General features: G+C 43.1%; 1 protein-coding gene across 1 annotated transcript in view; it reads left to right on the plus strand.

Moving 5' to 3' along the window:
• dag1 (dystroglycan 1) overlaps window positions 1–12210 on the plus strand; it is a 53863-nt gene that overhangs the window by 23652 nt on the left and 18001 nt on the right. Inside the window, 2 exon segments of the mRNA XM_051415320.1 lie at window positions 5468–5934; window positions 5936–6145. Coding sequence (XP_051271280.1) covers window positions 5770–5934; window positions 5936–6145 — 375 coding nt within the window. The 5' untranslated portion in view covers window positions 5468–5769.

Below are 12210 nucleotides of genomic sequence, written 5' to 3' on the forward strand. Positions count from 1 at the left end.
AGAAATTTTACCTTTGGTGCTGCCAAAGCTCCCTCCTGCTGTCCCCGTCCTCACTTCCATCACCTCCTTTTCATCAGTGGCAGCATAAAAGTCTCTCTCAAGTCTCTCGACGCCACCCAGGATGTCTCACTTTACCCCCCAACCACCACCACCACCACCACCCAAACAAAAAGGGGAGTCTGTAGAGAGAGAGGCATCCTGGAAGTAAGAGATCACAGTTTCTCTCAGTAATTTGGGCTTTTTGTTGGTACACAATATCCCCGGGCTCTACAGTTAGTCAGATAATATTGAAAATGTTCTCAAAGCCAAACACAGCGTTCTTAAATCACCTCTCCAACACCCAAAGCCCCAAAATACATGATGCAAACCAGAGAAAAGCACCAAAAGAGATAAATGATGGACACATTGAGGCTACATTATAAATGAAATAGTGATTATTGTTTGATTATTGTTTGAACTCATTAGATGAAAAGGTTTAGGTCATTTTATGTCACAATTATTGTCATCAAAATAATTGTGATAATTAATAAAAACTCAAAAATTAAAATGGTACAAAAAGCAACCAGACTCGCTGGGTCAGGAAATAAATACAGGGACCCTACATTGGCATGCAAGTCACTCATGAGGATATTTACAATCATCCATAAGTTGAACTCCAACTCTTTAAATACATTTTAGAGTTTTACTGACCTCTAATCTGTTGTAATTTACTTAACTCTCAAATCTTTGAGTCAAAAAACAGCAATCATTCATCATTTGGATGCTTGAAAATGTAATAATTACAACTGAAAATATTAAATTATATCAATCATCATATCAGTCGACGCCTGTGAGCTACTTCAGGCAGTTAAATCTGACTTCTACACACACGACATGCAACATTTCCCAGCTCTCCCTCTCCATCAGCCTGCCTGTCATTCTGGGAGTTATACGGCTGTAATAAACATTTCAAACCTGAGTTGTTTGACTCAAATTGATTAAATTATTAAATACAGGTTTGTTTTTCAGTATTTTTCTGGGCTCTTAATGCTTTTAATTGATAGTGACAGCTGAAGAGTGACAGGAAAGGGGTGAGAGAGAGACAAACACGTAGCACACGGGACGCCATTTCTATCAAACGAGCCATTCGGGCCCCGAAATACAGATATTGCTGTTTGTAGAACATAAAGAAAATAAAGAGTTTGTCTCACTCTTTCCAATTGTTCTGTCATTTTGTTGTTAAAAGTTTGACGAGCCATAAAAAGCTCTTTCTGTTGGACGTGAGGGTGAAAGAGGACCAGCCTCCACCCTGTTATCAACACAAAGTAGGAAGCTTTTCTAACTGCAGTCTTCACATTGTGTTCTGTGGCTAATAACAAATAGTATCTCAACTCTCTCTGCCCTCTCCCCCATCTCCCCTGTACGACTGCATTCGATACCCCACAGAGGAAGAGAGGCGCTAAAAGCATGCAAGTGTCCAGTTAACCGTTTATTTTTAAAGACGTCCTCGCAACCTGATAGTGGAGACGGGGCGCAGGGGAGTTGGTTGTCGTGTCTGGATATTTATTTTTACCACCGAGCAGCAGCTATAGTCTCAGACTGCTGAGGTCACCACTGAGTGTAGCTGAGGATAATACACATAAACACACAACTGTACAGTACGTAATGCATAAATATGTGTTTTCTGCTCTGATATTCTGTTGATCATCAACCTTTAGATTGATCAGAGGGGTCACAGGGTTGGTGACCACCGATTTATTCATGTTTCACTAAAGACAAACAGAGTTGAAGCTCGTATGAAAGACATCATGGAACATTTATGGTGTGACAGTTAACTGAATATATTTATTTGAGGACGTTAGCTTCGACTTTGGGAACATTTTATGCACCAACAACTAATTGATTAATCTAGAAAATGATTGACAGATTCATTGATAATGTTATGTGAAGTAACTTTTTGCAGCAGCAGTGAGCAATGTTCATTTGGTCTGTGTACATTTGTATGAATGATAGCCTACAATAACTAAAAATCACCATTATCAAATGTTACAGTAATAATAATAATAATAGAGTTTCGACATAATAAATAACTACAGTACTCGCTTTATGCTGCCTTTTACAACCCTGGCTCAAGGGAAGGAACATTTGGGGGCTCGCCTGGGATCCAATCGCATAGGTTTGGTTATTCTCTGATGTTTTGGTAGCTTTCTGCTATGTTTGGTTTTCTAGTGTTGATTTTGATCGATTAATCATTTGTTTGTTAAGAAAGATGCCCGAATTGTCCGATTTCAACTGAAATGTGAATATTTTTGATAATGAAAATAATCGTTAGCTGTAGCCGTAGTTCGTAACTAGTGTGCTGTTGTTACAGTTCCTTTACTTTTGGGTTGTTCTGCAGAACATTGCCTAATTTCTTCTAATTTCTTCTCCTTTTTTTCCCCAAGAAAATCATCCGATTATATCAAAACACAGTGGACAACAAGACTTTAGTGAATCAGTGATCAGTTTAGTAGTAACACTTGATTATCACGATATATCGCAGTATATATATTGAACCGTAACTTCTTTATATTGTGAAACGCACAGATTCTTGCCAATAGCAGCCACAGTGTTGAGGGTTAACACTGTTGTGTGTTCAGGCTCTCTATTCAGGACATTAGCTTTGTATTTAGTCAGAAACTGGCTCTATTAGTCTGATGAGTACACCCGGTTAATTAACCCTGGTTTTGTCAAGCAAATGCAACATTAAGCCAATTATAAAAAGGTTTGTTTTTGAACACGCTGCTCATTTCTTTGCTCCCGTTGGAGTCAGGACTAATACTCTGTGACTTCCACTGTTGGACCAACATCAGAGGATTGGGGTCAGTGCGGTTCCTTTGGCAAAAAAACATCCTTACATGTCCAAATAAATGCTGTATTTTTCTGTAATAGTTTAGTGCATGTCAGCCCCCAAAATAAATGCAAAGCTAAGATCGAGTGTGGCTTTTAATTTCCCTACCCATCCTCCCGCCCACACAGCCTAAATATGATCAACATGTGGGAAAGTCTTCCGGACAATCGTTCCTCCGACGCCATAAATCTCAGCACTCACTGGTTAAGTAATTGCAGGGCAGTAAGAGGCTCTGAAAGACCCCAGCCAGTGGGAAGAGAGTCACACAGACATCTTCTTCTTACTGCCTGTTTGGGAACAAAGGTGTCGCCATGGCGCTCGGTGAACTAGTTTCAGACACACAAACAACCCTCCACAGGTCTCCCCCCAGCCGGCCCCAGCTTCCTCGGGCTAAAATCATTTAGCCGTGGGCGATGTTAGTGGTCTGCACCAGAGCGGGACACACACACAAAAACAAAGTTCTTTGCGGTAACTCGCCATGTCGAGCATGTCTAACAGCATCTCTTAGTGGTGCTGCTTTGATGTTTTGGGCCAATCAGGAGGCGCCTGGCAAGCCTGACATTGCGGCTCTTTCTAACATTCATCTCAAACATTTCCTTCTGATGAGGAAACAGAAAACTTTTCTTTCTCCTCTTTCTGTCTCTCACCCTCTCTCTTGCACTCTACCTATCCCAAATGTCCTCTCTCAACAATCTCCCCCGTCTGTGTCCGAGTAATCAGTACCGGGGGGGTGGAGGGTGTTTTGTAGGTGTAATGAAAGCTTTCTGAGGAGAAGATTTCTCCCTCATTCTCTTGCATTGAAGGCAGCACAGACAGCTCCTGTGAGCTCTCTCGTAGCGACACTCCCCTGCCATCGCCAGCCCTATTGTCACGCGATAAACAGACTGTGTTTCTGATGAGGCGAGTGAGTGAGTGGAGAAGTTGTGGAGATTTCAGAGGGAAGGTGTGGCGTACCTCTGGAGGATCAGGGGGGTGTTTTGGAAAGAGAAAGCTGTGGCAGTGCTCGCTATCCAAATGCAATTCTTACAGAGTTCAGCAGTGTCTCTGTGTGGTATTTTGAAGAGACTTTTTTTACCATTTTTATCCGTTTTTCATCCAGTTAAATTTCGCACCAAATATGTTTTACAAAAACCCCCGAACTGCTGCAACACTGCTGGTGGAGGGAGAGGTTGTGGAGATTTCATAGGGAAGGTGTGGCGCACCTTAAGCCTCTGGAAGACGGGGGGAGGAAGTGGAGGTAGACCAGACAATAAGGAAAGACATCCAAGAGAGACAGAGAGACGCTATGAAAGAATAAGCATTAAAGAGGAACAGATGACAACAGTGAAGAAGCAATAAGGGGGAAAGGGGAAATAGGAGGGATGTTGCCCCCGGCGATGCAGTTGAAGGTAGCCTACATGAAAGGGATGGAGTTTATCCTTGGCAGCCATCTTGGACTACTTTCCTGAATGCTTGGTAAAACTTTTATTGCTCCAAAAATGTTGTGGAAATAATTCCAAGGTGGCATCAATAAGAAATAAAAATCTTGACTTTCACAAAGAAAATTCTTGTACTCTTGCTTCCTCACTCTCTGGATGAGAGTTTTCACAGCGGGGGGGAACTACACAGTGGCGCTCGTGATTAAAAACAAAGTTTTGTCCAAAGGTGATGCACTGGCAAGGGCGAGGTAGCAACAACAAAGAGTCTTTTTTAAGTTGGTCAAAAGCTACCTGGGAGGCCTTGTGTTGTTGTTGCCGGGGAATTCCTGCAGTGATTTCACTCTCTCCAGCGGGCATCTGCTACAGGGCAAAATGGAGTCACAGTGGGGGTCTTCTCTCTTTCTCTTTCTTATGCTTTCCGTCCATCTCTTTCTCTCTGACGATAAACCCTCGGGGGAAATCAGTTGTGTCGTACACACACACACACTCTCCGGCGCAGGAGGGGATCCTCTACTCGATGAAAGAGCTGTATGAATAACAAACCCCTGAGTTCACAATGGACACAGCAGCACTCACTCTCCCTCTCTCAGCTCTTTCTTCACCCCCCCCCATCACACACACCTACACACACACTCAGTTTGACCCCGCTCACAATGGAGAAGGCATGCATTCATTAGCGCTTCCAAGAGGGCTTTGACTGGTTCGGCATTGTTGGCTAATCCAAGGTCCCACCGTATATCACCTTCACTCTCCCCCCCTCCGTCTATCCATCTCTCTCTCTCTCTCTCTCCATCACATCTCTTTCACTTTTTCATCCTCTGGTCTGAAGGCACCGAATAACCCGCCAATGAGCAGTTTATAGAAAGGACTTTGTGAGAGGAGAGAGGGTGAAAGTGAGAGCCAGAGAATTGTTGTAAGAACTAATCAGATTACTCCACAGCATTGATGATATTATCCCCCTCCTCCCGTTCGTGATGGATTCCTATCGACAATGAGATTTGCGTGGCGCGAATCAGTTTAAGGGGCTGAACTTATCAAGAGGATTGACTTTTGATTCAGTGCGAGACGCTTTAAGTTGAGGTGTTTAGGTTGTGACGAGACCGAGCATTGAGTGGTTAGAAGAAACGACTCCCCCCTCCTCTAACTGTGTCTTTTCTCTCTCTTGTCTTTCTCCTCACAGATCTCGAAGGTGCACAATGGGACTCCTAAACCTCTGAGGGGGCTGAGCACAAGACGCAGAGGGGAAGAGGAAGAAGAATAAAGCCGAGGGAGGGGGAAGAAGAGGACAAAAGAGGAGGAGGAGGAGGTGGAAGAGAAGAAGGAGGGCGAAGAGTGGACGGAGAGGGAGGGAGATTTGAAAGGAGGGATTTGCTCTGTCTGTCGGGGGTGCATGCTCCCGCCTAAGTCCCCCCCTCCCACTCGGACATCCTCCTTTTTAGTTTTTTTTCTGCATCAAGTGAAAGGACCGACAAAAGACGAAGAATGCAAAGTTTGGGAAGCCTCGTGGCGAGCAGGGGCCTCGATGTGAGACTACCCAGGACTAGAGCCTTGCTGCTGGGCTTGCTCCTCGCCGTAGCCTGCGCGGAGGTGGAGATCGACATGGTGTTGATAGAGGAGGGTGGAGAAGGCGAGCTGGGTGGGCAGAGGAAGCGAGCTGGAGGCCTCCATGCACTCCTCGTTCCTTCAGGACTTCCAGGAAGGTATCCGGGCCGTGGAGGCCGTTGGTGAGGCCGCGGCGACTCAGCAGAACGCGGCCTCGCCCACCGCCTTCCCGGACTCCTCGGCGGTGGTCGGTCGGATCTTCCACATGAAGGTGCCAAACAAGATGGAGGATGTTTACCTGGGGGACATTGTCAAGGTGAGTCGCAGCATCACCAGTTTGTTCATTGAGCACTTATTTTAGGTTTTATTCCATATTTCAATATAAATACACGTTTTTACTATTTAACTTCTTTAGAGTTTGCAGTGTTTTACTGTTGGACAGTTTTTCAGTGTAAATATACAGTGTGTAGTTAACTAAAGTCAGTATTTTCCACAATAACTTGTGTTTTGCTGAAACTGGTTCCTTATTGATTGGGCTGTATGTTACTTTATATTTGGGCTCAGTTAAGGTCTAACATTAGTGTTTCTGGAGGCTGTAGCCGGCTCAGCTGTAGCCAGAAGAAGATACTGGTATCATATGAAATAGGGATGGGGCCGATCCGATCCAGTATCGGTATCGGGACTGATACGAGCGTAATTCTCATATCGGAATTTCCCGATCCAACCTGCGGAGATATCCGATATCCATGAGCCATGTCTGCGTTAACATTGTCTGCTGAAATGACTCCACAGGTGATTCCTGCCAACCAGTCTGCTAGCTGGCTGCAAACTGTGGAATGGATTTCCTGAACGGAGGTACGGCTCAATGAGACACAGAGTTATGAGACACGCCCCCGCTCAGGAAATCCATTCCTCAGTTTGCAGCCAGCTAGGAGGATAGCATTGAGCAGCATTGTGGCTAGCCAACATGTCCGCTGTGTGGAAATACTTTACACTGGAAACACCACCGAGCAAGACAGCAAAATGCAATGTTTGCAAAGAATTCAGTTCAGAGACGGAACTTTTCTTATATTTCAAGACTAAAACAAATATTTAAAAAGCAACAAAAAAAAATTTTTAGGCGAATTGTAATAAATACTTCTGGAGTCATGCCAGAAACAAGGTGAAAGGACCACTTACATGTGTGTATATTTGTTTGTGTGTATGGGTTTGTTCGTGGTGTGTGTGTAAGATGTTACCAGGATTTCCTGTTTTTCTGACTTCCTTTTCTGACCTTATAATTACCTCAAGTTTCCTTTTGGGACATACATGCATACATACGTACATATCATACTTGCCTGTTGAGAGGAGTTTATTTCAGCCTCATATAAAATCAACAATAATGATAATAATAATATTAAAGCAAACACAGCTCTGGTATCGAGTATCGATATCGGCCGATATCCAAATTCAGGTATCGGGATCGGATCGGAAGTGAAAAAACGTGGATCGGTGCATCCCTAATATGAAACTATACAACCTAAGGCATCCATTGGTACCAACCATGTCATGCTAGCTTGTCAGGAAGGAGGTTAAAAGGAGGTTAAACACAGCTCCAAAGTTAGGCTACATTTTGGTGATGGAAGAACTGGACATTGTATTTGAATATTTCTGCATACGGGAGTCCCTAAACAGTGTTGGAATTGTATAAATTGGATATGACTGGAAAGCTGAGACGCGTGTAGTTGTATTCATGTGTGATGATGTTAGTCCCCATAGTCGCCATTTCATTGAGCTTGAGACCGTTTCTTGTATAAAATGAGCTATTGTGACCTTGAGCCATCACAGCCGGATGAGACTGAGCCACAGACTACCGATGGAGAGACGGATGGCTGTCAGAGCTTTATGGATCATTATTGTAGTTCTTGCAGAATTTAGCTGTTTTAATGTGAGATTTTTTTAACCATTTTTACTAAAATTGTTTTAAATTTAGGCCCGTTGGTTGGGAGCCAGCTCTAAACCTTCAGTATTTGAATCAGTGCCTCAACACAACAGATTTCCACAGCTTTTAGATAATGTATAACTGTTATAAAAAGTACAGAAATATGTTTACTATAAGGAGGGGGAGTAGAAGAAACCCAGTAGACTTATTAGTAGGGTTATTGTAGTATTATATTCAACTATGTTTTAAAGCAAACCCCAAACAGATATTTGGGGTTTGCTGTAAAACATGAGACTTTCCATCAGGTCAAAACTACATTTTGAAGCTCTTCTGAAGTTAAAGCTGTTTGTAGAGGAGCCAACGTCTCCCTGACTCCAAACACAACATCAGTACCTTTTGGGCGGGTCGGTGCAGATGTGACGAAGAAGCAGTAAGAGGGGGATGAAGGAGCACTGGGGGGGCGTTGGGGGTTGCTGCAGCCTCCCTCAGTGTGCTGACTCCAGATGAACTCCAAGAACAATCAAAACAGAGCCATTCCCCTAAAAAATATGTCACTGAAATGATGCAAACGTGTGCCATTGCTCACAACCTGCCCCGGGGCGACGCACATCTGAGGCCATTCACGGCAATATGCCCTTTTTTAATTGCACCGCATTTTCCACGATGGCCAATTCTCTGTAATATATGTCGCCTCCTTTCTGAGTTGGAGGCTTTAGTAGCTTTGCCCTCCCTCTCTTCTTACCCTCTCTGCTTCTGCTGTTTCTCCTCCTCAGCCTAATCCCCAACCCCATTCATCCTCCTTTCTCTCCTCATAATGTCACTTATCTTCCTCTCCTCCCTCCTTTCTCTCAGACTTTACCTCCAGCTGTAACACATTTAACTCACCTTCCTCCTCCTCTGTTGCAGACTCTCTGTCTACATGCTATACTTTCACACCCAATGTTATCTCTTTTCCTTCCTCTCCTCCCTTCATCCCTCTCTCTCTCACTCCTCCAGGCTAAAACCTTTAATATTTTACCCTCCCTTCCTTCCTGTCCTCCATCTCCACCTCGCTATCTATCCATCCTGCCGTTCACTTTTAAAATCTTCTTCTTCTTCCCTTCCTTCATCTCCCTCCATCTCTCTCTTCCTCTGCCTCCATCCCTCTTTAGCTTTTAAGTCCTGTCTCTCCCTCCACTCCCTCCCCCCTTCTCTTCCACCTCCCCCCCTCCTGTCAGATCACATCAGATAATATCAATCAAGCTCCCCCGGTGATGAGCAGCGTGAAGATATTCTCGTGCTTTTAACCTCCCCAATAAACCCGTCTCATTGACGCACAGTCCGACTGTACGGAGGCGCTCGCAGAAGAGTCCAATATGCATTAAAATAAAAGAAGAAGGAATGAATCGAAAAGATTTAAGGATGTCTGAAAGTGTTATTTGGTTTATTTCCAAGTTGAATTTTTTGGTAAGAATCACTGTTTTTAATGCAGTTTACAGACGAGTGAACGAGGATTGGACTCAACTGGCGCCGTGTGTGACCCGTCTGCTCATTTAAAGGGATATGATGCGTATTTTATGTGACAGCTGATGTAAAACCCATCGGCTGCTCCGCTCATCTGAGCTCGTTGTGCTCGTTCGTTTTTAGAGATGTCGATACTTTAACTCAGTGGTTCCCAAGCTGGGGGTCGGGACCCCCACTAGGGGTCGCCAAAGCTTCACAGGGTCGAGAGGGCTTCTTGATTTTAACTAGAAAACCTTAAACCTAACACAATATCTTTATCATTAGTCACTTTTATCCCATCGATACTTTATTAAATGTGTTCTGTACTTATTATGATTTTAATATTTCAGTTAGTTGTGCAGCTCTAAAACATAAATATAAATATTATAATTAATTTCTGACTATAGATAATCCTAAATGTTTCACACATGGACCTTTAATTACAAACATATCAGTTTAAAATTGCATTATTACATATTTATAATTCATAAAACCAACAGACTAACTCCTCCTGCTCTTACCTCACCTCCTCCTCTTCCTCCTCCTTTCTTTATTATTAATCCCGCCACTCATCCTCCTCTCACCCATCTCCTCCTCCTCTCCTCCCCCCCTCCGTTTGTCCCACGGGCTGAAGCTGTTCTTCCAAACCTGATTATATCTGTCACACTGTACGCTGGAGGCCTCCTATTAGAGCCAATCGGAGTTGACAGCGTGGGCAAAAGAAGCCAAAAAAGAAAATGGACGAAGTGGAAGGAAGGATGAAGAGAGAGGAGGAGGAGGGATAGAGGACAGACTGGAGGTGGTTTTCTGAGAGGGATGAAGAAAACAGAAGATCATGACCTCAGACGCATTGCGATCACCTTTCAGGAAAATCTACTTTCAGTGAAATAAAAGGTCAAAGACTGGATCCCGACAACGCGATCCAGCCGACTGTCAGCGCCGTTTCTACAACTTCAGAGAGTTTGTTTACTCCCTGCATCCATTTCTACACTGTACAAAAACAACTGTAAAAAACAGCAGCTGGAGCACCAAAAAATACTGTAAAATAACAGAAAAATACTGTAATTTTACACTAAATCTTGTGTAATTTTTAATAATTACACATGTAAAAACAATGAAATTACAGTTACAGATTTTTCAAGTTAAGTAATTTAATTAAAAGAAACTCATAAACGTACAGATAGTTTTTTACAGTGTAGTTAAAAATCCCCTCCACTGCTGCTCTTTCCCCCCCCCAGGTATTTGGAAGGTCGCATTCAAGGTTGCGGAGCGAAAGGCCAAATCAATTTCTGCGCTCGCCGTTGGACTCATACTGACGGCCTTTTCTTATGAAAATCTGCCAGAGTTTTGAGAGGTCTCAGGCTCGGTGACAGCACGCCCGCCCGCCTGTTCACCTTTCACTGAGACCCCCCCTCGGTCAGTGAATGCGCCGCAGATTATCCATTCACACGGTGTACAGCTGTGGAGTCTCAGCCGGGTGGGCCGGACGTCAGCCTCAGAGGAGGAGAGGTTTTAAAGAGGTCACAGTGGGTGAAACCTGGAGAAGTACAGACACATTCTGGTCACTGATACACTGGATCATATTAAACACATGGATAACCCTAACCCTGTAACATAATGTCTTTATTAAACTGTTTATAAACAAACCCCAACATGTGTTTGATACCGAGCAAAATCTGTCCGTGGCTACATCAAACATCAATAACTAATTAGTCTTTTTACAGATATTATAAAATATATAATATACATATAAAATGACATTTATTTACAGGCCGGTCCAACATGGTGTCTGTATATATATGTATGTCTGAAATGGCCCCCAGCTGAGTACCGAGGTCTCATTAAGGGGTCATTATTTCTGCTGTGAAGCTTTGAGCCACACGTGCTTTAAAAGTGATCAATAAAATCTTAAAATCAGGTGTAAAAGGAAACAGGAAGTCGATGGGGAGAGGCAGGATGGAGCTGCTGTGATGTAATGTCAGTCCATTAGTGAGGACATTAATGCACCTGAACACACAGCATAGATAGATATATCTATATAGATATATATTTATATCAAGTTCAGGCAAATTATTGCAGGTTCTCTTTGATGTTTCTATGGAAGCTCATTTCTGCCAATGTGACGATTCTTTAAGTCTTTATAATGACAAACGTTCTCAATATTATAACTTAGAATATCAAAGTCATTATTTCTATAAGGTTTCTCATGAAACTGACTTACAGAATCCTTTTTTTGGTGGATGTGGGCTTCCATAGTTTCCTCCCTGAGACGATTTGTGTCCAATAACTTCGTGTTTAATTTTTACATTTTAAAGCCTCAGAATAAACGAAAAGGTTCAGACACTGTAAACTCATCGACTGACGGAGCTGCAGAGGAAACAGTTTTTGATGTTATTCCAGCCGGGGTCCTCCTGCGGGGGGGGTTGGCGCGGCGATAATTCACTGCAGCGATGGCGGGTTGAAAGGCGGGACCTTTGTGGCTGCAGCATCTGTATGCAGGTGCTGCTGGGATTGAACAGACCCTGCGGTGGTTGTATCGTCTGCGGTTATTAATGGAAGTGGCCGTACGAACGGGGTTTCTGGCCAACAGATGAGCGCTCTCCATAGCCTCATTACCACAATTACCAGTGTAATTAGCTGATTGGCTGATGGGCTGGCTGGCAGGCGAGCTTACTGCCTTCATTTCTCTGTTTTTTTCTTTTTTCTTCTTTCATTCCAGGAAATAACTCGCTGATATTGCTTTAGTGCTATAATTCTCAGAAGTACACTGTAAAAAAGAAACTGGTAAAAAATTCCAAATAAATACAGTAAAATAAATGAAAATAATAATAATAATAATAATAATACAGTACATTTCTGTAATTAAAATACAGCTTTAGCTTTAATTTGACATAAAATCTTTTAATGTAATTAAAGTTATTTCTACTGTAAAAACAATGCAATAAGCTATAAATACAGGTGAATTGAGTTTACCAATG

Source organism: Dicentrarchus labrax, unplaced genomic scaffold (assembly GCF_905237075.1).
Source record: "Dicentrarchus labrax unplaced genomic scaffold, dlabrax2021, whole genome shotgun sequence".
Lineage (NCBI taxonomy): Eukaryota > Metazoa > Chordata > Actinopteri > Moronidae > Dicentrarchus > Dicentrarchus labrax.